This window comes from Astyanax mexicanus, chromosome 12 (assembly GCF_023375975.1).
Source record: "Astyanax mexicanus isolate ESR-SI-001 chromosome 12, AstMex3_surface, whole genome shotgun sequence".
Classification (NCBI taxonomy): domain Eukaryota; kingdom Metazoa; phylum Chordata; class Actinopteri; order Characiformes; family Acestrorhamphidae; genus Astyanax; species Astyanax mexicanus.
Window position 1 is genome coordinate 8,416,381 of NC_064419.1, and position 24,765 is coordinate 8,441,145.

The 24,765-nt window shown below is 37.5% G+C and overlaps 2 protein-coding genes across 5 annotated transcripts in view; one reads left to right on the top strand and one right to left on the bottom strand.

The window, feature by feature from the left end:
* The window catches only part of itgb4 (integrin, beta 4), a 39,154-nt gene extending 36,334 nt beyond the window's left edge, over positions 1-2,820 (top strand). For all 4 annotated transcript variants that reach the window (XM_022670846.2, XM_022670847.2, XM_007236947.4 and 1 more), the window contains one exon: positions 225-2,820. In XM_022670846.2, coding sequence (XP_022526567.2) covers positions 225-364 — 140 coding nt within the window. In that variant the 3' untranslated portion in view covers positions 365-2,820. The remainder of the gene's footprint in view (positions 1-224) is intronic.
* On the bottom strand, positions 2,821-24,242 carry zgc:194990 (SPRY_PRY_C-I_1 domain-containing protein). The gene is made up of 10 exons (XM_007236950.3): positions 24,096-24,242; positions 17,342-17,433; positions 15,767-15,865; positions 12,126-12,227; positions 8,922-9,080; positions 5,893-6,030; positions 5,701-5,752; positions 5,553-5,579; positions 5,432-5,458; positions 2,821-4,642 (listed from the first exon to the last, which is right to left on the bottom strand). Exons 2-10 carry the CDS (start codon positions 17,402-17,404, stop codon positions 4,083-4,085), a joined length of 1,227 nt encoding a protein of 408 aa, XP_007237012.3. The 5' UTR covers positions 17,405-17,433; positions 24,096-24,242; the 3' UTR covers positions 2,821-4,082.
* Between the last annotated feature and the right edge of the window lie 523 nt (positions 24,243-24,765).

Sequence of the window (24,765 nt, forward strand, 5' to 3'; positions counted from 1 at the left end):
TGTTTAGCCACACATAAAAGATAACACCTCACAACATATACAGATGTGGGTGTTCCCAAGCTTTTCCTTTAGGTTACGCTTCATTATTAATTAGCATACTGCTGTTTCATGATTTCTGTACAAGTGTATAAGGTTCCAAGCACTAATAAATCCCACTGCAATGTAGTCTCTAAATAGAAATACTCAGTGTTTCTGACCTGTGTGTGTGTTTTTGTATGTTTCAGATGGTATGATGATGTCGAGCCGGCAGGTCACGCAGCACATGGAGGTGGGTGGCAGTGTGATGCGGCAGATGGAGATGGTACAACGGGGAGTAACGTCCACTGTAACTAAGAGGGTGGAGAAACAGTACTACGAAGCCTGAGCTCAGAATAAACACACTGTAAACTACAAACAGCGCCACATCTGACCACATCTGCATTTATCTGACCATAACTGACCAAAATTTGACCAAATCTGGCCACATCTGCCCATATCTCACTGTATATGACCACATCTGATAATGTCTAACCACATTTATCCACATCTGACAATGCCAGACCACAAGAAACTACATTCAATCACATCATGTCTTCTGATCCATATTGAATATCAGTGGCGCTATATCATTACACTCAATAAAATGAACAGTAATGAGCTCTGAGTAACTGATCTGACACCACTCTGAACACTGAGAACACACACTCTCTCAGTTCCCCTGTGTGTGTGTATTCTGTAGTTCTGGAGAACACGCAACTGTTCATCATCTAATATAAACTTGCACATAGCGCCACCTGATGGCTGATTTTGGCTACTAGCCACCAGTTATATCAGTGGGTTAAGTGTCTCATTTTCACACGTCCCAAATAAAGCGGTTTGTGCTCAGAACTGATTCTGGGCTGGTTTGGCAGAGGGGATCATTATCACTAGTTTGCTTTTACACACAGGAACTCCTTATAAACCGTGGATTGACTGAGCAAATCTGTGTTATTTTACTGCTTGTAGGAGCATAAAAGCTTTGGTCATTTGTATTTTTTATTATAAATGAATTCAGAACTGAACTAGAGTCTGCTTACAACGAAACCCAGACCACCAACAGCTTTCACACTTTACCAAACAAACTGAACTCACAGATCAAGGGTTTCCAGGTCCAGAAAAAAATACTAGTTTGAAAACACCTTCAAACATTCAGGCCTGTATTTACACTAAATGTAAAAACATAAAATAGAGTATTGGAATATTAGACTCTCTGTGCCAAAACCGTTTGTGCTTTACTGAGTGTGTGTGTGTGTGTGTGATTACTACAGGAGGGGTGTATATATGTTTTACAGACAGTCTTCTGGAACTCAGCTGTTGCTTGAGTTACTGTTTGAATGTTGTTATCTCTAATATGTTTCTGCTGTTATTTTAATGTACATATTTTCAGGGTTTTATATTGACATTGTCTGTATCCACACTTTTTCAAAGGTTGCCTACACTGAGACACATAGACACACTGAATAAGGGGAGCTCCTGCATTGATGTTATCAGAAATACAATAAACCCCTTTTAATATCACCACAATACGGTACTAGACTGCACACTACTATATATAACTATATAGCAAATTATAGCCTAATTAGACATAGAACAATATATCTTTGTTCCTACCGATACCAATATTAGTGAAACCCTGAGCATTCTCTGATGCTGATACTGAAACCTATTAATATTTTTCAATACTAATTCTAAGATTTTTTTGTAAAATCCAATACTGATACTAAAATCTAGTCCAGTACCAATACTTAAATCTTAAGGAACAATCAGTCATAAATGCGAGTGTGTGAAATAGCTACAGGAGTCACATTTTTACAAACACTGGATAGAGTTTTCTCCCCCACCCGCTTATGCAAAGCTCTCGGGGGTTACCAAAGTGACAAGTCTTATACTGTAGCTGATCAATAAATATATACATTTTAGTGTCCAAAATGGCTGCCTCTGCTACACTACTGGAGGTGGTAAATTAGCCAGCTATGGTTAGCAACCTTACTGATAAACGGCCTTTTCGCCCTCTTTCATGGATGCAGCACACTGCATGTGTTGTCTATATCGGGCAACCCTGGGTGTGGAAATGGGACTAGGTGATTGGCAGTGGGCAGATGATGTACTGCACAGTTCAACTAAGAACATACTGAATTAAGCTCTGCTGACAAGAGCATACATTGCTTAAACTTAGCATGTTTTTATAATATCTGACATCTTGTCATGTTATGTTACTACAGAAAATATAATCTTTAATGGTCCATTAAGTATTAGTATATTAATACCAATACAGACATTTTGAGTATTGTCTAATACTGATATTCTCCTTAAGTCCATTCCATTTTACACATTATTCTGTGCTGATGTGTGTGTGTTACTGTGTAATAATGTTTATATATATAGCCACCATTCAAAGAAAGCTTTCTTTTTTTACACATCAAATATCACATATACCGTACTAAGTAAAACAGAACAAGCCTTTTCTGCATCAACACTAAGATCATATACATCTGTGTACACTGTTTATTTTCCATGGACTGTAAATATAAAGAATAAATATGTTACTAAAGTTTAGACTGTTTAGAAACACTAAGGGGTTAAATATGGTCGGGCTGTTTTTGGAGACCATTTTCTACATTTGTCTTTTGGTGCATTTCTGTATTTTTCATATATCTGTTTTTAAATTTTACATAATGTGTGTTTTTTATATAAAATTTTACCTTTTAAAAAGTCATCATACACACTTTTACTGAGCTATCAGCCACAAAACACACCTGTTTAAACATCAACTCTACAATTAAAATAAAAGAGACCTATCAATATGTGTCAGTAATTTATTTTTTTATTAAATTGTGTGAAAAGCAAGCAGAACATTGAAGAATACGCTTTACAGGAGAGTTACTGTATGTAAATCATGACTCCTGTGATTGCCTTACATCATAACCTGAGCAGGTTGCATTAGCATAAATGAATGATTAACAGCGAATTGCATTAAAACAAATGTTGCATAAAAAAACAAGCTGCATTCAAAGTAAACTTTTCTAATAAAACAATAATTATTAAATGACAATTTTATAAAGCAATGCAAATTCAAACAGTGTGTGTGTGTGTTATAACATTTCACAAAGAGCTCTTATCTGACCTTTTCACCCCAGTACGTAAAAAGGTCAAATGTGTATTTTCATTAAATTCTAAGATACGCTGGCATTACCAAGTGGGCGTGTCCTAATTTTTCCCCTTAAAAATGAACCCCAGTTTAGTCATTCCCAGTATAAATATCTTAATTTTCAACATTTTCTGACTTGATGGCTAATAAATAAGAAATATTTATTCTGATTAGAAATGTATAGTTTGCAGAAAATGTGCTGTACTATACAACATTTATCTTTGTATTTTTCACAATAATATATTTTATTTCAAATAATACTAATAAGTTTGTTTATTAATTTTTGGCATGATTACCACAGAAGCAGACAGGTATAGAAATGAGTGTTTTCATTTTTCCAGTTAAGTGTTTCATAAATAAACATTTACTATCATAACACAAATATTAAATAAAAATATTAATGCTGTACTATGCTTAATAATGACCAATATTGTTAATATTCATATTATATTATGTATTAATCTAAATTTTAAATCTGTTGTAATATTTACACAACCTATTTGTATGTATTTTAAATATATTAATTTAAATAGGAGAATCAGACCACTTTGATAGATAGATATTAATTCATAACTTTCTCCTGAGCCATTAAATATAGAATAAATCACTTCGGATAATATTTATAAACGTTTATTGTATGTATTTATTTTTATTATATGTAAAATATATTATTTTTAACAAAACATACTGTTTTGCCCTAAATGTAGATCATTTAATCTTTTCAGGCTAGAACTGTTTTAGACAATGTTTCTTTAAGGCCACACCCATTTTTTACAAACGACTCATCGAACAATCATAATCTCAGACACAAAATGAAGATGCACACCTCAAAAATTGCACACTGTCCACTGAAAATAACAGAGCACATCTGAGGAGGTCGGTCAGGAGGTGGTCGATCTCCACATGGGGGCTGCGCTCAGCTGAACAGGCAGGGTCCGTTACAGGGACAGGGCAACCGGAGCCCGGCAGGTCTGACCACCATGTCCCTGACCATCTCCGCCGTGCCGAAGACAGGGAAGAGCGTTTCAGTGAACCTCTCGCAGAAAGTGTAGATGTGACTTCTCCTCTGGATGTCATAGAAGGACAGCTGACCTTCCTCGTAGTCCAGGTACACGCCGACCCGCCTGGGAACCGTCGTCTGGGTCAGCGGGGTGACTGGTACTGTCAGGGCCTTCAGTTCCGTCCCTCGCTCCAGCCGCAGGGTGTAGTAGCCGCTCTGCGTGTTCAGGAAGCCGTATCCTCTCCTGAGGGCCGATTCTTTGGCCACGCCCACCCTCCAGTCCCTGTCCCCCACCTCCACCTCCCAGTATCGCCTCCCGCAGGAGAAACCCTCCGTGCCCAGAGCGCAGAGCCAGCCGTCGAAGTGCTGCCGACGCCACGAGACGTCCTGCGGTTCTGGACTGCAGCGCATACGCTTCCCGTCATCCGAGACCAGCAGAGTGGGGTGTGCTGTGTTGACATCAAAAGTTACATCCACTGTGGAGGAAGAAGAAGGTACAGTATAAGATATAATTTTACCTAAACATCACCTAATTTATCAAGAAGCTCAGTCTTTAATCACAAGAGGCTACAGGTAGTATTAATTAATCTAACAATTTTCTTTTTTTTTCTTTTTCAATTAGTCAATAATTCAACACCCCCCTTATTGACTTTTTGTGTGTGTAATCAATAAAAATGATTTATTATTACGATAATGAAAAAATATTTCTCTGTATATTTCAATATTTGCTTTATCTTCAACAAATACAGCAACAAGCACCACTTATAGCATTTGTAATCTAACATTTTTTTTTTCTTTTTTCAATTAGTCAATAATCCAACACCCCCCTTATTGACTTTTTGTGTGTGTAATCAATAAAAAATTATTTATTATTACGATAATGAAAAAATATTTCTCTATATATTTCAATATCTGCTTTATCATCATCAAAAATACAGCAACAAGCACCACTTATAGCATTTGTATGTGTTTTAACAAGTCTATTTTCCAACCCCTCTACATTTTATCAGTCTGTACTTTTAATACTGATATATGTAAATGAGCACAGTTCTGAGTGGCTACCCTGTACTATGCCTCAAGCAAAAAGCTGTCCCGCCTGAAACACTCCTTATATAATATAGAGCATGAGTGGGTGGAGTTAAACTCCTATAGGCAGATACTATAAATGTAAAATATGTAGGTTTAGATTTTTGTAACATAACTGAATCAAAATCTAAATGTATTGATATGTGCAGCTGATGAGTGTGTGTAGACTTGTGCTTTACCTGCAGCGTGGCAAATCCAGTTCCACACTGAAAATAAAACACAGAATTTCCACATCAAACACAAACCCCCAACATCAGACACAGAAATAAAATGGAGGGCGTGGCCTGTGGGGTCACATACCTGCATGTGGAATATAACGAGTCGCTTCTGGAGAGAGACAGTAAAATCAATCAGAAACACTAAAACATACACACACAGTCATGTGACAAAGTAGTGCTGCAGCAGAGCGTTTCAGTCTGATAACGTAAAACGTTACTAAGTTACTTACCGATGTTCTGGCTCTTCTGCTTCTGAACGAGCCACAGCCTCGGAACCAGCTCCTGCCAATCAGATCGCCTATCCTTTACACACTGACACTAACAATGACTATTGGTATTGATGACAATAATAATAATAATAATAATAACTGTTGTGATTATTGTTATGTAATTTAATGTAAAGGTGTGTGAAAATGTGTGACCTTGTCTAGGTGTTCTCCCATTGCCACCCATATCAGCAGCTCCACGGCAGACTGCAGGTGGCGCAGTCGCCCCTTCTTCCACTGCAGCTCCATATCATCCAGAATCAACAACACGGCCTCGCCCGGCCAGATACCATTCTGCAGAGAGAGAAAAAGAGGGAGAGAGAGAGAGGTAGAGAAAGAGTAAAACAGAGGAAAAGAGAGAGTGATGGAGAGTGTGAGAGCTTATTCACTGGTACTTCTGACATGTATCCTGCTTTTGTTACAGTAACTACTGTCCAGGGGAGACTTTCTACTAGATTTTGGAGCATTGCTGTGAGGATCTGATTGCATTCAGTGTCCAGAACATTAGTGAGGTGAGGATTTTTGAAGACCACAACTACCACGCCTTATCTTATGCCCAACTCCCAACTCATTCGATCAAATATTGGATGAAGCACCATTATTCCAGAAAACAATGTTCCACTGCTCTGTGTGCATGTGCACATCTTTGCCAACAATGGGTGCAGCACAGGACACTTGAGGTGTTTAAAACTTCCAGCAGCACTGCTGTATCTGATTCACTCATACCAGCACAACACACACTAACACCTCATACACCACCACCATGCTAATCAGTGCTAATCAATGCAGTGCTGAGAATAATAATGACCCACCACTCAAATAATAATAATAGCGGTATTAGCTACCATGGTGGTTTTCTCTCCTGTGGGGTTCTGAATATTGAAGAACAGGGTGATATAGGAAAATAATAATATAGTATACAGGTGGACTATTTTAACCCTTGTGTGGTGTTCATATTTGTGTTACTCGTTTACTTTGATACTTGTATTTAATTCAGCAAAATTAAGCAATTTTACATTAAAATGCTTTACACATGCTTGCTTCACCTAAATTGCAAGCAATATAAACAGCTTACATGGTTAATATTTGCCCTTTACCTTTCTTAAGTTACATTTCTTTCAAAAAGTGCTACACTTTTTTTATTAGTTTTTTAAAAATAAAATGTAAAAGAAAATGAATTTAACTCAAGATATGAGTAGAAAATTTGTTTAGTTTCAAATTTACAAATAAAGCAATGTTTATTAGCCCTTGGCCAAACATACTGTATGTAATATAAATGTGTAGGGGGGGGTACAGTGTGTGTTTATCGAAAATGTGTTTTGATATATGTTTTTCACAAAAAATGAGCCAATGCCAATGAGTTTGAATTTTTAGTATTTTTTTAGTTTTAATTTTTAGTATAATTTGATGAAAAATGAAAACGGGTCCAACAGACCCGAACACCACACAAGGGTTAAGTACCTTGGCCTAAGTTTGGACAACAAAATCAGTTTTGATCAACATGTCATGAACCTTTACAGCTACGAGCACTTCATGTTGAACCTACACTGCTCCTGCTCCTCTACAGAAGTATTACTGAGCCAATTATTCTGTATTGTTCAACTTGTTTCATCACAATGCTTAAAGTGCCGAATTATGACAAACTGTCACGCATCACACACATTGCCTCAAAGATCATAGGCCTCCCCACACATAACTTGACAACCCTAAATAATAAGGCCATCCTAAGAAGGGCTATCACAATGACACAAGACCCGGACCACCCATTATACACTTTTTTCACGTTGCTTCCATCAGGAAAAAGTTTTGTACCCGCAGCCATTTCAGCTCTTAACAAGTTACCTCGTTAAGCTGATGTGTAAAACCTCATATGTCCAAAGATGTTCTAATGTGTTTTTCCATGTCTACCTGACAAGTATTTGTATTTATGTATTATGTTACTTTGTATGTCTAAGCAGGATGTGTACTATGGTACAGGCTGGGAAAACAAATTTCGGTAACACTTTCTATGAATGTCATATTTATTAGACGCTATAACCACATTCATAACATATTATAATGCATTCATCAGGCATTATAAACATGGCTATAAATGTTTATAAAAATGCATAACCCATTATAGCCATGTTTGTTAAGCATTATGACCTGTGATCATAATACATTATAAGCTGTGCTTGTAATATATATGTTAAAATAGTATATCTCTATCATTGATAATCTAATCCTACAATGGAAGTTTGGCACTTTACTTAGAGTGCACAAAGACCTGTTATAATACATTATAATTGACTATAATTAATACTATATTCAAACAAGAATAATTTATGAGTGGTTAAAATATATTTATAGGATTATTGAGGGTGTGTTTATAAGTTGGAAGCAGGGACTAAGTTTTGTGGTATTGATGTATATATAACATGTTACAAACACAGCTTTATATTAATGCATTATAATCACAGTTCATGATGCATAATACACATTGATATAAGGAATTATACATGTTTATAAATATGTATAGCCATGTTTATAATGCCTTATGAATGCATTATAATGTGTTATGAGAATGTTTATAGAGTCTTATAGAGATGACATTCTAAGAAAGTGTTACCCAAATTTCCTCTTATGAGGACAATAAAGAAATTTGTCTATCAGAGAAACAGACACAGAACTACAGTCTGTTATTAATATACAACTACAGATTGTCCTAAAGTATATACAGTATATAATCAGTGGAGCAGAAATCTGCTGCCATAAGCTTCATCCAACCAAACTGAAGAAGTTCTGCAGTATTAGGCTAGCTAGTGTTAGTATTAGTCTACACACAGCGTGTTTGGGATCTGCTGACGGATAATAAAGCCTGTGAGTGTGAATGTGCTGCAGGAGCAGATCTGTAATAAAACACTGACTCAGAGACTTTATAATACTGACCAATCACATTACTGAATATATACTGTAGACGAGTGTGTGACAGAGAGAAAGAGTGTGTGTGTGTGATTGTGAGTGTGTGTGTTTGGTACTCTATGGAAAAGTGGGTCATAAAGGTCAGCGTTCCTGAACAAAGCCAGACAAGAGGATCAAACCCTGATTAATAACTTAATCACAGAGAGAGATAGAGAGAGAGAGGTACCGGTATATATGTGAGAGTATATGTGTGAGAGTGTATGAGAGCGTGTGAGAGTATGTACCGGGTGCGTGTTCCGCTGGCTGTGAGTCCAGTCCATGATGGTTCTCTTCAAGTCGCTGAGATCATCCTCCTCTCCCTCCAGAACACACAGCAGCTTCTCCCTCCAGTCCCGCCTCTCCATATACACATCCGAACACAGAGACGGCCTCACCGCTTTCTCCTGCTCAACACAAAACATGCAACATGTAATTAGACCCCCTGTATCAATACTTAGTTTTTTGGGGTTTGTCTCCACCAGCTTTGTGCATTTTGAGACTGAGATTTTTTATCATTCTTCTTTGAAAAAATAGTTTAAGCTCAGCCAAGTTGGATTGAGATCATCTGTAAACAGCATTTGTCATATTATTCCACAGAAGCTCAATTTACGTCATTCTTTGGCTGCATGTTTAGGGTCACTGTCTTGCTGGAAGGTCTACTTAAGTCTTTTGCAGCCTCCAATAGGTTTTCTTACAGGATTGCCCTGCATTTAGCTCCATCTATCTTTTCATCATCTCTGACCAGCTTTCCTGTCCCTGCTGAAGAAAAGCATCTATACAACATGGTGTTTGGCAGCATCAAGTTGTGGGGATGCTTTTTTGCACGGGATGGTGTGTTCAGCATTGTTATTTATTCTGCCAAACATAGAGTTTGGATTTAGGCAAAAAGTGTAACGTTGGTCTCATCTGACCACAGTAAATTGTTCCATGTTTGCTGTGTTCCTATATAGCTTGTGGCAAACTGCAAACAACACTTATGTCTTTAGCCGTATTCGAACAGGATTAGTTTTTATAAAAAATATTTCCCAATTCTACTCAGTGATTAAACTCTTACATCTGGACTGCAATTGAAAAAACAAGAGAACCAGTGAGTTCTCGGTCACGTGACATCGCATTCAGTAGCTCCTCCATTTCCACTCGCTGTTGTGTTTTAACATGGATCTTCGTATAAACGTGCACCCAAAGTGTAACTACTGTGCGTGGCAGTGGACAAATAGCTATTGTATTAAACGTGAGGTGACGAAAACTCAGAGATGTGCGTCCAGACGGGACTTAAACTACCATAGGACCATGGAGTTCAACGAAAAACAGTAAGTATTTCAGCCTGTCATTTTCTCAGAGAAAATTAACCCAGGACCCCCTGAGAAACTAATCCCGTCCGGATAGGGCTTTTCTTGAAATGACAATGGTCATTTAATTTATGTAACTCTTCAGGAAATATACTTCATCCTTTTTTCTTGACTCTTTTATGATTATTCAGCGAAAAAAATAAATAAAATGTCGCATCCCGACTACATTCACCTTCAGCACAGCAGCAGCTCAGCTCATTATAACACTGACTCAGTAACCTTCCCACAGCTACGCCAACACACGGCTAATCAATTGCTTTGATTTTACTGTCACAATGTGCTGACAGAGCGCAGCACACACACACACTTTATTTAACAAGGCTTGATGCATAAGGAAAACCAAGACAGCTTCAGCCCTTCTTCACTTAACTCTCAGCTTCATTACGGGAACCTCCTCTATTTATCATTTCATCTCAAACCACCACTCTGAATGAGTTCATCTCAAACCACCACTCTAAACGAGTTCATCTCAAACCACCACTTTAAACGAGTTCATCTCAAACCACCACTCTAAACGAGTTCATCTCAAACCACCACTCTAAACGAGTTCATCTCAAACCACCACTCTAAACAAGTTCATCTCAAACCACCACTCTAAATGAGTTCATCTCAAACCACCACTCTAAACAAGTTCATCTCAAACCACCACTCTAAACGAGTTCATCTCAAACTACCACTCTAAACGAGTTCATCTCAAACCACCACTCTAAACGAGTTCATCTCAAACCACCACTCTAATCGAGTTCATCTCAAACCACCACTCTAAACAAGTTCATCTCAAACCACCACTCTAAACGAGTTCATCTCAAACCACCACTCTGAAAGAGTTCATCTCAAACCCCCATTCTAAACGAGTTCATCTCAAACCATTACTCTGAATAAGTTTATCTCAACCCACCGCTCTAAACGAGTTCATCTCAAACCACCACTCTAAACGAGTTCATCTCAAACCACCACTCTAAACGAGTTTATCTCAAACCACCACTCTAAACGAGTTCATCTCAAACCACCACTCTAAACGAGTTAATCTCAAACCACCACTCTAAACATGTTTATCTCAAACCACCACTCTAAACAAGTTAATCTCAAACCACCACTGTAAACGAGTTCATCTCAAACCACCACTCTAAACAAGTTCATCTCAAACCCCCACTCTAAACGAGTTCATCTCAAACCACCACTCTGAATGAGTTCATCTCAAACCACCACTCTAAACGAGTTCATCTCAAACCACCACTCTAAACGAGTTCATCTCAAACCACCACTCTAAACAAGTTCATCTCAAACCCCAACTCTAAACGAGTTCATCTCAAACCAACACTCTAAACGTGTTCATCTCAAACCACCACTCTAAACGAGTTCATCTCAAACTACCACTCTAAACGAGTTCATCTCAAACCACCACTCTAAACGAGTTCATCTCAAACCACCACTCTAAACGAGTTCATCTCAAACCACCCCTCTGAATGAGTTAATCTCAAACTACCACTCTATACGAGTTCATCTCAAACCACCACTCTAAACGAGTTCATCTTAAACCCTTCCTTTCCTGTCAAACCCTCAGTAACTAAGTCTCTCTCACACACTTTAACCCTAGAACACTAATGTTAAAATTAGTAGAACCATCACTAACGTTGGGTATACACTGTATGACAAATTTTGAAACTCTTCTTTAATTTGACAACATACAGCATCACATAAAATAAAAGAGGTACCATGGATGACCCTATAAAAAAAGCAGAACAAATACTGGAAAATCAGGTAATCCTTAACAGGTAATGTCCTAACAAAAAAATAATGCTGCTGGGAACTTGGTCTTTGGTCCACCCATTCCTGGGGCATGTGAGGGCCTGATTTAAACACACAAACACACCAACACTAACATCAGGTAAATCACTAACATCAGATGAACATCACCCGAACGCATGCCTCTTAAAAAAAAACATAGATGGGAGGAGGGAATCACCCATAACTTTAATTACATCAATGAGCGCCCTCAAGCCCCATGCAACTCAGACAGCAGCAACGCAGTCACACAGTGTTAGCATTCTAGGGTTAAAAATGATTTTTTAAAATGTGGAATCAAATGTATTTTCTTACCTTCATCTCCAGAATAGACGCCGTCTGCATGATAAACTCTTTACACAAACCCGGAGGCCAGATATCCTCTCCAGTCCAGATATGGGCCAGAATATCTGACCTCTAAATTGGGACAAAAAAAGAGATAGAGAAAAGGATGAACATGTAACATTATTACTAATCAGTTATAACACAAATAAAATTACAACGATCCATATCCGATCAAACACTGACCCAGTCAGTGCTAAACCTTTCCGCATCAGTAGATCTTTATGGGATACCATAGGAACCCCCTAGCAATACTAACAAACATAAACCCCCAGGATAACATACCAATTATTTTTGCCACATTGTAGCATTAATTTAGTGTCCTGTTAGCAAAATGCCATAGCAACCACTTAGCAACATATAGTAAAAAACTAGCAACTTCCTAGATACAACTGCATCCGCTTAGTAATACCATAGCAACCACATAGCAACAAAATTATTGGTATATGAAGTGGTCTATATCAAGATACGCGATAACGATACTCTTGGTGATATAAAAAAAACTGAATTAAAAAAAATAATAAATCAAGAATACACTCCTGCAACAAAATGGAAATTACATTTTATTATTGCCTATGATATGATATGGCACTGAGATATTAAAAAATACAAGAATTTTATCAGATTTGAAACAGTCAATTGTCCAGAATGTTATGATACTAATAAAGCACTCAAAATTTCTCCATATATCCAGGATTAAAGTATAATAAATGACACTGGACAGATATAATCTGTCTCTAGTAGATATACAATAAGAAATAAGAACAGTGTGAATTTTTCTTTTACTAAAAACAAAAAAGGCAAAAAAAAATAGTAGTCTGATGTGATAATTACGGGTGGATGATATAGCGCGATGGATTAAGATATAATATCGTTCATGATATTCAAAAATGTTGGCGATATTATCATGTACGATACGATATAGCACACCCCTACTTTTGTATTCATTTTTACAGACCAGAAGGACATAGAATTGTGGTATCCATGTTTTCTACAGTCACTGTGTAGAACTGATAATTAATGCTTTATTTTAAGGCGTTTATGGTCTAATTAATGCCATTAACAAACCGATTCAAACCATTTATAAACCATTTACAAACACAGTCTTACTATAAAAGAGCTACCACTTAATTTTATATCGGTAAAACTGTTTTTTTAGGTATTTCAGCTGGATGAGAGTCCCAGCTCTGGCCTAAGTTATGAAACATCGGTACCACTTTAAAATAAGACTACCTTTATAAAGGGTTTATTAATGGTTACTAATTAGGTTGTAAATGCCTTAAAAATGATTCATAATCAGTTATAACGCATACATAGAAAGGGCAACAGTATAGATGGCTGTGGGTTCACTATTTGGCAAACAACAGGTCATTGTTGCCCTTTCTACGTATGTGTTATAACTGATTAATAATGATTTTTAAGGCATTTACAACCTAATAAGTAACCATTAATAAACTCATTGTAAACCATTTATAAACCCTTTATAAAGGTAGTCTTATTTTAAAGTGGTACCGAAACATCTTACACAGGTAGTGTTTCCTCCTCTAACACACATCTGATTCAGCTCACTGAGGACTGCAGGATTAATGGGCTTTACAGCAAGAAAGATCTAACCTGTACAGAAGTTCAGGCTCTCAGTACTGCAGCCAGTGGCTCTGGAGATTTCACTGCATTTTTTTTTTTTTTTTTTACAGATGAGGAGCTTTATAAATTATTTTTAGGGATTTGATTTTGCAGCAGTCCTGCTACTCTATATGGACAAAAGTATTCAGACACCTACTCATACAGGCTCTCCTCTAAAATCAAGGATATATATATGTTGGAGTAACTTTCTCTACTGTACAGGAAAGAACATTGCTGTGAGGATTTATTGCATTCCACATTAGCAGTGTTGCCAACTCCTCAGTAAGGAAAGTAGCTATTGGCTGTCCTAAAAGTAGCTAGAAGTCGCTAAATGACGTCATCGCCTAATTTGCATAATATATGTTTTTGAAGCTGTAAAGGATTAGGGTTGTGGGAGAGAAAAAAGTGAGTAAAAAATACCATAAATGTGTTAGAAATGATACAAATGAACAACTTCTGTTGCTTTTTAAATAAGAGGTCACTTTTTTACAGTAACTTCATTTTTCTATGTGAATTACATAAATTAGTTTTTTGCCGTGTTCTTAAATGTTATTATAAAAGCAGCAGTTAGCCGGAACTGTTATTCTAAGTTTTTTTTAGTTTGTTTGTTTTATTTTATTTTTATTTTTGACGTTTTCTTAAGCTTTCTTTATTTTTAAACCTATCATAGACAAATTGTTCAATGGTTCAATAGATATTTAGCTTTGTTTTATTTATTTATTTATTTTTAGCTTTGCATTTAGCTTTGTTTTATTTTATTTTTTTTACGTTTTCTTAAGCTTTCTTTAATTTTAAACCTATCATAGACAAATTGTTCAATGGTTCAGTAGATATTTAGCTTTTTATAAAGAGGCAGACTCTGTGGAGGAGGTGAGTGACAGGCTGTGTGGTGAATGAGGTGAGTGAATGACTGATACTGTGTGAATTAAATTAAGGGATTTCTGTTCGTGTCACACTGAAGACACATTAATATTTATACTTCTGCTCTGTAAATACAGAGCGGGGTCAGTCAGCGGTGGCTGTGGGCATGCGCGATTCATTTGCATTGTGTTGGTGGAGCTGTGTGTGTGTGCTCTGACAGTCAGACTGCACTGTGAGTGGTGTGGGGCGGGGCTCACAGTAACTGAAGAGCACGTGTTCATCTCAGAGTCGCCAAAGGTCTCCAATAACACCACAAAAACTCGCTAGATTTGTCGCTATTCGCTTTTTTACTAAAGAAGTCGCTAGAGGGTCTGAAAAGTCGCTAAATATAGCGACAAAGTCGCTAAGCTGGCAACACTGCACATTAGACAAGATTGAGGTCAAGATGTTGGATGATCACCACCCCACCTCCTTAAATCATCCCATCCAAAAGTTATGGACGGAGCTCCATAATTCCAGAGAACACAGTTCTACTGCACCACAATGCTCTATACCCTTCTAGCCCATGTCTTTCATTATGGAAGGAGACAACAGGTGCATGTTTGTTCATATGCCACAGAGAGTCCTATTCTATTGGCAGTATTTCTTTACTACAGGGACTAGACACGCTGTGTTTGTGCATTTGTACACATGTGTCAGCAATGGGTGAAACTTAAAGCAGCTCTGTGGTAGATTGGTTAGAAGGCATGTCCTGATGTCATCCTGACCTCTCCAATGCTGCTCTTGTTGCTGATTACAATCAAATCCTCACAACAGATTTGCTCTAAAATCTAGTAGAAAGTCGCCTCTGGACAATAGAGACAGTTACTCCAACAAAGGTGGGATACATTTCAAAAAAAGCAATACACTTACCCATATAGTGAACATTATGCTGCTCAGTTTAACCAGCTATTTGTAGCTGTTTTGATCCTAAACTTTTAAAATAACTGTTTCAGTCCATTACCTAAAATGTATCAATGGGGATGCAGTATGTACTGAACACAGCCAGCAGGTCTAGTAGTTCTGCAGGTTCATGTTAGGTACAGAGTAGTTAGGAGGTTTCTGCAGGTACAGGTTCAGGTGTGGTTTACCTGGCAGATCCAGGTGAGTTCTCTAGCAAGCTCCATAATAAACAGCTGGTTCTCTGTCAGCGGCTCCCGCCTTTCGATCTTCACCCGCCGGCGAGACTCCTGCCAACAGACCAACAGAGGGCACCAGTAAAGTGACCAGTGATGCATCAACATTATTTTTTTAGGCCAAAACCAGATAAAATTAAACATCTGGCCAAATACCAAATACCAAACACAGAACTGTGTTTAAGGGTTTTCATTTTTTTCACAATGTAATCTGTATTTTGTATTGTTTTTTTGTTGAGAAATTGTTAGAAGTGTGTAAATAACACTTTTAAAATTATGTCTAAATTAAGACATTTTAATCATTCATTCAGCTTTTTCATAAAAATATCAAGATATTTAAACGTGTTCAAGAATTCCCTGTCCACAAAGTCATTGTGGGATAACCCCGCCCCATTAAAAAAAGTAACTTCTCACATCATAAGTGACATCATAACCTTCACACTATTTTATTTTCAAGGGACTGAAAACACTTGCTGCTGCTTGTTGACCAATTTTTAATATTTATTTTACTTAACATTTATTTATTCTAATATATATCTCATATATTCTTATTTTGTTTCCATACTGTGCTTAAAGAGGGAAAGCTTAAGCTGTCCACCCTGTCGTGGTAAACTATTACAATAATTTAAATTATTTTTTAGAAAATCAAAATGTGTCATTGAAACAGAAGAAGAAAAGGCCAATTCCAATGCTAATATTGCTAATATGCTAATGTAATACAGCTGACAACACTAATATTGTCCACCCTGGGGTACAGCTTGCCGTAACAGGGTGGAGGCGTGCATGGGAAGAGGAAAAAAAAAAGTGAAAATGAGTGTTGTTATGAAATAACTACATTTTGGGAGGCAAACATCTTCGCTCTTCCAATCTAAATACCCTATAAATGCCATCCCAGATCTTACCTTTAACCCTGTTATCTCTCTCCTGACTCTACTTATAGAAGAGGGGAACTGGGTTCCCATGACAAGCAAAGGCTTCCCAAACTTCATCCCTGAATTAGAAAGTTCTTTCTCCTCTCATCTTCTCTTCCAAAATAGCCAAAAGCTGATGGAAAGGTTTTAAACTAGCAAAAAAGAGATTTCTGTATAGTCTTAAGTCTTATAAATGCTATATGATTAATTGTTAAAAATATAAAAATCTTGGAATATCAAAAGGCACAGAAGATTAATGCTGAAAATAACCCAAAAACTTTAAACAAACCTTAAAACAATTTAAAACTATTCATTGAATAACAATGACCATTTTTAACAAATCCAGCTGTTTATAATTTGAGTACTTCATCAAGATCGTCATTGGACGGTATAAATTATTTAGTCTTTTTACCACAATTTCACTTGCCAAATATTCAGTGAATTCCTAGCAGTGACCTATGGTTTTCGTTAGAATTAATCAGAGGATTGTAAAAGATTTTAGCACAATCATAATATTCTTAGAAGTGCCCGAAAATAAGAAATATAAGAAAGTAAAGAGAAAGTGACCCTAAATAAATTAAAAGACCAGGATGTAGAGAGACGCCAGTGGAAACTGTACCTTCAGACGAATCTTCAGGTTTTTGGCCGGTTCAATCAGGAACTGCAGACACTCCTTTATCATCCTGCTGAGTGTGAAGATCTACAACAAACCTGAAACAGAGACAGTTTCACTGGATTTTATAAACAGTAAACAACAGTGGCTGTGTCTGGAAGCTGAAACCTTTTTAAATATATTTTTTAATATTAGTATTTATAAATAAAATTAAACAGTAAAAAATACCAAACATCAGTGTTTGCAATAGGGGTGGGCAATATTATATCGTATACAATATATCGTGACAGAAATATTGTGATATAAAAAATCCATATTGTGATAATAGGGATGTTCCGTCTTAAAAGTAGTCTATTATTTACTGTGAACCTTTAAGTGTATTTATTGTATAATTGTTTTAGTTTGTAGTTTATATGCATGTACTAAATATTCTGCAATATTTTTGCTGCATTATATTATTTTATGCTATATTATTTATTTTGCCACATTATGATTATGCTGTTATACTCTTATACTATATTCCTGAAATTAATTAATTATTTTAATGTTTTCCTATATCGTCAAGTATATCGTTATCGCAAAAATATCCTGAAATATCGTGATATTATTTTAGAGCCACATCGCCCACCCCTAGTTTGCAATATATGTTTTGCAGAGCTGTCGCACTCTGCTTTGTTTCAAAAGGTTTCAACAAGTTCCAGAAGTTCTTGCTCCTTAATAATATGTTTGATTTCACAGCCTGTCACAGCATCTAGTGACCAGGTATTATCCGCCATAGATCAAATCAGTTGTATTTGTGTGATTTTTGCTCTGTGCATTATAGTATATTTTATTAGCCTTGTAGGTTAAGTGCTAATTAATTGGTGGGGTACGGCTTCTTCCAGTACTTTTAGCTTCATTAGCCTGGTAGCTCCAGTGCTATTTGGTGGGGTATTCTTCCAACACTTGTAGCTCAATTAGCCTGGAAGCTCCAGTGCTAATTAGTGGGGTATTCTTCCAATACTTGTAGCTCAATTAGCCTGGAAGCTCCAGTGCTAATTAGTGGGGTATTCTTCCAATACTTGTAGCTCCATTAGCCTGGTAGCTCCAGTGCTAATTGGTGGGGTATTCTTCCACCACATGTAGCTTCATTACCCTGGTAGCTCCAGTGCTAATTGGTGAGGTATGGGGTCTTCCAGTACCTATTAGCTTCACTAGCCTTGTAGCTCCAGTGCTAATTGGTGAGGTAAGCATTCTTCAAATACTTGTAGCTTCATTAGTCTATAGCCCCAGTGTTAAATGAATTAATATATTGTCTTGGTAGACTGTGTGTTCGGGATAGAGGCTATTAGGCTGGGTAAATTTTGATGTTTTTGCAGAATTATGTTTTTTTTTAACGAGTTGTGAATCGATGCTGAGTCTCACTGCATGAAAATGCAGCGGTGCAATATTTTGGACTGTTCTCTGCAGGCCTCGTTACAGAACTGAGGAAGAGTCCGTGGAGACCTGATGAAGCTTTAGCAGAGGCTGAAGGGCTGGACACGGTTCTGCAGAGTCAGCACCTTCACCGCAGCGCTTCACACACCCACACACTCTGCCAGAATACAAGAGATGTCACCCAGCAAGGAAATGACTGATAAAAGAACCCGGCTGCTTACGCCAGTGTGAATTACTTAATGCAGCAGACAATGCAGGTCATTCGAGGACAGGGGGCACATTACTATACAACCAGGAAATTATTATATATATTATATAGAAGTGTAACATTAACAACTCCTGGTTTTTACTGCCATTATCGACGTTTCACCTCCACTGATCATGAAGGACACTGTGTAGTTCTATAATAATTACAGACTGTAGTCCTTTATCTGTTTCTCTGCATATTTCATTATTATCCTCCTTTCACCCTGTTCTTCAATAGTCAGAGCCCCATAGGAACACTAAAGGGCAGCTAATATCACAGTGCTGCAGTGACACTGCAGTGTGTGTTGTGGTGGTACAGGTGGGTCAGACACAGAAGTGCTGCTGGAGTTTTAAACACCTCAGTGTCCACCAATGGCATACTGTGGGCAGCGTCCTGTGACCACTAATTAAGGACTAGAAGATAACAGCAACAGATGAGCTCTGTCTCTGACTTTACATAGTGGAAGTAGAGGTTAAAGTGTCTAATAGAGGGGACACAGTGTTTAAAAACTCCAGCGAATAGGGTTGAACACTGGTCAGCATGCTCATGGTAAGGCCAGGACTGGATGGATGGCTCGTTCCATTTCTTATATTGTTGGGTATTTAACATTTCTCAATACACAGAGTCTTGTGTGTACTGGTAGCTGTGTGTACTGTATTATTTTAGCAAAATAATATTTAACCCTTTTTACCACTATATATCTACTAGAGACAGATTATATCTGTCCAGTATCTTTTATTTCACTTTAATCCTAAATATATATGGAAATAATTGCAGTGCAGCATTATTAGCACCATGACATTCTGGATCATTGACTTCTGTTACAAATCTAATAAAACTCTTGTATTTTTTAACTTCTCAGTTAGAGGTGTACAATATTGTATATATTGCATATATTTGTTGCAGTCGTTGATTTTTTGAAATAATTCTTTTAATTCATTGTTTGTCATATCGCCCAGAATATCGATATCGCAACAATACCATGAAATATCGTGGTTTTCCTTTAGGGCCATATTGCCCACCCCTAGAATGCATTACCAACCACAGTGGAAAGTTGGTGGTAATGATGGTGCCTGGTGGCATCTGGCTAGAATTGCCCATGTGAACAGACAAGCGACTGTGATTTGGCAGAAATCACATCCATATTGTGGATATATTTTGTGGTCTGAGAGCCTGATCTTGCCATGTTTTGGCAATGATTCATCAATTGGTGATAAATCTGTCACCCAGGTAGACAAATGAAGTGTTGCAATCTGTTGGAAATTTGGAAACCCTTGCTGTGTATGGGTGAGCATTATCTTGCTGAAAAATAGCAGTTGGAAGCCCTGCCATGAGAGACAGCAACACATGTGGCTCCAGGATGTCCGACGCATATCTCTGAGCTGTTAGTGTCCCTCGTATCACTACTAGGGGGGACCAACTGTCGTATGTGATGCCTCCTTAGATTATCGCACCAGCAGTTGGGACAGTGTGTCCCTCCACAGCAAAAACAGGATAGGACTGAAGCGCTCAACCCAAGGAAAATTGTCAGGTCCCAAACAGAACCTGGATTTGTCACTGAAGAAGATATGGTTCCTGTCTGTAGCCTAGCGTGTTGGCTCATTCACAACACTACTACAAATGAAGGCGTCTTGGCTTGCTGGTTGATGGACGGATAGGATGGTGGGCAATTAGTTGAAACAGCCATCCTGCTTCTCTCAGTCTAATGATAAGCACCCTCTTAAAGTCTGTCAATAGGCAAAAATGTCTTAAAGTGCATCATAGAGGCATGTCTAGCAGTCAACGATCTCTAACCATGAGGTACACTAGCAGGATCCAGTGTCAGACCTCACCTGTAATCATTAACATATATGCCTGAGACATAACATGATGGTGCTCCATCCAATACTTCTGGATAGATAGGATGAGTATGGGAGCTGGGGATAAAGAGGTGGTGTAGTGATCCAACATCCAACATCCATTAGCTCTTGCTAATGAATGCAATCAAATCCTCACAGCAATGCTTCTACTCCAGAATCTAGTATAAAGTCTTTATTGGACAGTAGAGACAATTACTCAATCAAAAGCAGAATAGACTCTTTTTAATATCCTTGCTTTTAGAAGAACCTATACATGAGCAGGTGTCCCAATAAGTTGTCCATGTAGTGTGATGCAACAATCAGTGTAAACCTCACTGCTTCGCCCGCCTGTGCTTTAAGGTCACTAGCTGAACCACGAGTCTGGAGTGTTAATGGGGTTTAATCCCTCGAATGACCACGTGTGTGTGAAAGTGAGATTGGATTAACTGGACACACACAGAACATGTGACCCAAACGCAGGGACACCTCAGCTGAGCTCCTGCCATCGCTAATACTTTAAGCAAATTAAATCAGGAGGTTACAACTTGTAGCAAAACACCTCACACTGTTTTTACACACGTTTACCTCAGCAGCAGTTACAACTCCCATTAAAACCCTTTTCTGAATTCAGTTTCACATTAATGTATAGCGTTGTAGAGGTGTGCCAAAAAATCGATTCACATAAGAATCTTGATTCTCATTTACTACGATTCAGAATCGATTTAAAATGTCCCAAAATCGATTCTGAGGGGCGGGTTTTGGACTGATTTTGGGCTGGGTATTTTTGTTGGACCTGGCAACCCGCTTGTCCCTTCAAACCGAGGTCTTCCAGACCCACACAGAGCGTAGTAGGTGTTTGAGAATCACCGGTAAGATGGCAGAACAAGCACTATATTACCTTAGATTAACGTGTAGTTTTAATGTTTTATGGCAGAATGCTTCATAACAAGCATAAAAAAGATCGCTAGTAGTTAGTTTCAGTAACTGTTAGCTAGCTAACTAGCTAACTTTCCAGTTCCACCTTAAATAACGCTACAGGTGGCTGCGGGCTGCAGCATTTAAGGCGGAACGGAAAAATAACAATAAGCTAATCAGAGCTCATTTCAGCTCCTCATCACAGAGGAATTAAGTAATGGACAATATGAATTAATTTCTCCACCTCCTGCCCCCTTTCTGAAGAAATACAACGACCTTAAATTAACTAGTTAATCAGCAGCTGCTCCTGAACTTTAGCGCTCCACTGCTATCATCACATCAGCCCAGCAGCGTCACCTACACACCACCGCTAGTAGCCTGGTAATAAAGCAGTGTTATTTATTATTTATTTATTGTTCATTAACGTCATTGTGATATCCCAGTGATTCCTCTGTCACTGAGGACCCACATTCCTGCACATTTTATTGTTTTTGTAACACATTACTTGCTCCAGGACCAGTGTATATTATGGAGGGTTTTTTTTTCAATAAGATTCATAAGCCAGAAGCAGAAATTTTTATAATTCAAATCGTTTTGAATCAAAAATCGATTTTGAATCGAATCGTGGCCCCCAAAATCGGAATCGAATCGAATCGTGAGATAGTAATCGATTCCCACCCCTATAGCGTTGCATGCCATGTGGGTGATAGAAAACAGGCTTCTGGTTGCATTCCACCTTAATTAGTACAGAGAGTTACATGGGCTGTAAAATGTTATAAAGTTCCAATTTTCCATTCTTTCTTAAGCAGTGTAGGAGTTACAGCACTAACAAAAAAGCAGTCTTCTCTTTTACATTTTCATTGCTATCTTAAATGTTGTGTTCCACCTTAAATGATGCAGCAGTAACATGACTTAACATGGCTCTTCATTTGAACTTTCTGTTCCACCTTAAATTGTACAGAATGTTAAACAGCTAATAAAATGCTGTCACAATCAAATGACCAATTCCACCTTAATTAGTGCAGCAGAAAGGTTTATTAAAATAATTCAGGTTTGAATTGAAATGCAGTTAGATGGCATTACTCAAATTCCACCTTAATAGTGCAGTTATCTTAAAAATATTATGATTCTCTGTTGAATATTTAATTCTAATTTAAATGGTGCAGCACTTACATGGCTAATAAACAGTCAAATAAAATAAAATAAAAAGTTGCATGTTTCAATTGTCTGTTCTACCTTAAATAACACAGCAGTTAAATGGTGTTAGTTGGCTTCTCATTGGAATTACTTGTTGCAGGCTTGAATCCTGTTCCAATTTTAAGTCCACCTTAAAAATACAGTAGGCTTCTCTTTGAATTTTGCATTTCTACTAAACAGGGTTGCAGATAAAATGTTTTAGAAAAGGTATAAATTCGTGCTACAATTTAAACAAATCTGGTTAACATCAAACACCACATTATTATGAGGCTAGATCAAATTACTGATTCTACCTTAAATAATGCAACAGCAAATATATATATAATGAATTTTAAAAGCTTTTCAAAATATCCATCCTACCTTAAATGACCAGCAATTAGTCAGCTTAGAAAAAGCTGGCCTCAAGTCTGAATGATCCACCTTAAATGTTGCAGCAGTGAGCTACATAGCTTACAAAAAAATGTGTATTCCACCTTAAGTTGTGCAGAAGAGTCATACAAAGCGCGCTTCTAATAAATTCTGTGCTCTGATTTAAATTGTGCAGTAGTTATAAGGCTTACAGAAAGCTAATTTCTTATTCAACTTTTGCATTCCACCTTAAATGTTTCAGCAACTAGACAGTTTATTAAAATAATCTGGCATCTCATTCAAATTCCACAGTCCACCTTAAATGGAACAGTAGGGAATTTTACGTTCCACCTTAAATGATACAGCATTAAAACGGTTTATAAAAAAATAAATCTAGTCCAAATTATCTGTTCCACCTTAAATAATACAGCATTACAAAGGTACATAAAAACTGACATCTAGTCTAAATTATCTGTTCCACCTTAAATGATACAGCATGAAAACTATTAATAAAAAACTGACATCTAGTCTAAATTATCTGTTCCATCTTAAATGATACAGCATCTCTTAATAAAAATGAACTCTGTTCCGTCTTAAATGGTGCAGCATTTAATGTGTTAAAATGGTTTCTTTTTTTATTCCACCTTAAATTTTTAGATGAGTTAACCCCTTCCAGAGTGGAACTGCTGTACTATTTAAGGTGAAAACGGACTTAACTTAGCTGTATTAAAATCACAAATGAAACAGAATAAAGTGCACCGTCACGAGCACAGGTGATATAAGCGACAGGTGACCCTACCTGAGTGATGATGACCAGCCCACCTGTCCGGATCCGTCTTCAGAGGATGCAGGTAGGTTCCGTCCGCAGTGCATCAACTCACTGTTTACACACCGCGCGCTCTTTCACACTCCTCTGCCTGCATTCACACGCACACACACACACACACACACACACACACACACACAATCAGGGGGCGGGGCTTTGGCACTAACTCATTTCGGTAGTTTCCGGCAGTTTTCCGAGGTAAATCGAAGTTACACCTGTAGTTCTGATAATCGGCCTTTAGATGGCGCCACATCACCGTTGTAGACTCGCGCTATCAGATTATATTAGATTATATTAATTAGGCGTGATGGACATACAGCTGCGCCTCGTCTTGCTGGTCAGTTGGGGGGTGAAGAAGGAGAGAAGTCAAGTCAGACAGACGGTGTGGCTCTTAAAAGATTAAAAATAAAATAAAAAAGTATAATAAAAGTAAAATTTCCTCTGATATTATTGCATTAAAGTGCATGGATATGAGCTAGAATAACAGCTATGGGTAACAGCAAGCATACTATTAGGAAAAAATCTAAATTATAAGCACTGAGTAAATAAGGAAATTATATTATAACAATATAATTCAATATTCTTTTAACAAACCTACCTGGCCTACAAAATATTTAAATGGTAGTATTTATTGATATAAATA

Bases quoted from the DNA above. Each gene is read 5' to 3' on its own strand.
- zgc:194990 (XM_007236950.3), bottom strand. From the start codon at position 17,404: ATGATAAAGGAGTGTCTGCAGTTCCTGATTGAACCGGCCAAAAACCTG. The intron at 12,228-15,766 runs GTAAACCACACC...GTCCCAATTTAG, and splicing joins AACTCACCTGGATCTGCCAG to AGGTCAGATATTCTGGCCCA. The intron at 9,081-12,125 runs GTAAGAAAATAC...TGTGTTGAGCAG, and splicing joins CGTCTATTCTGGAGATGAAG to GAGAAAGCGGTGAGGCCGTC.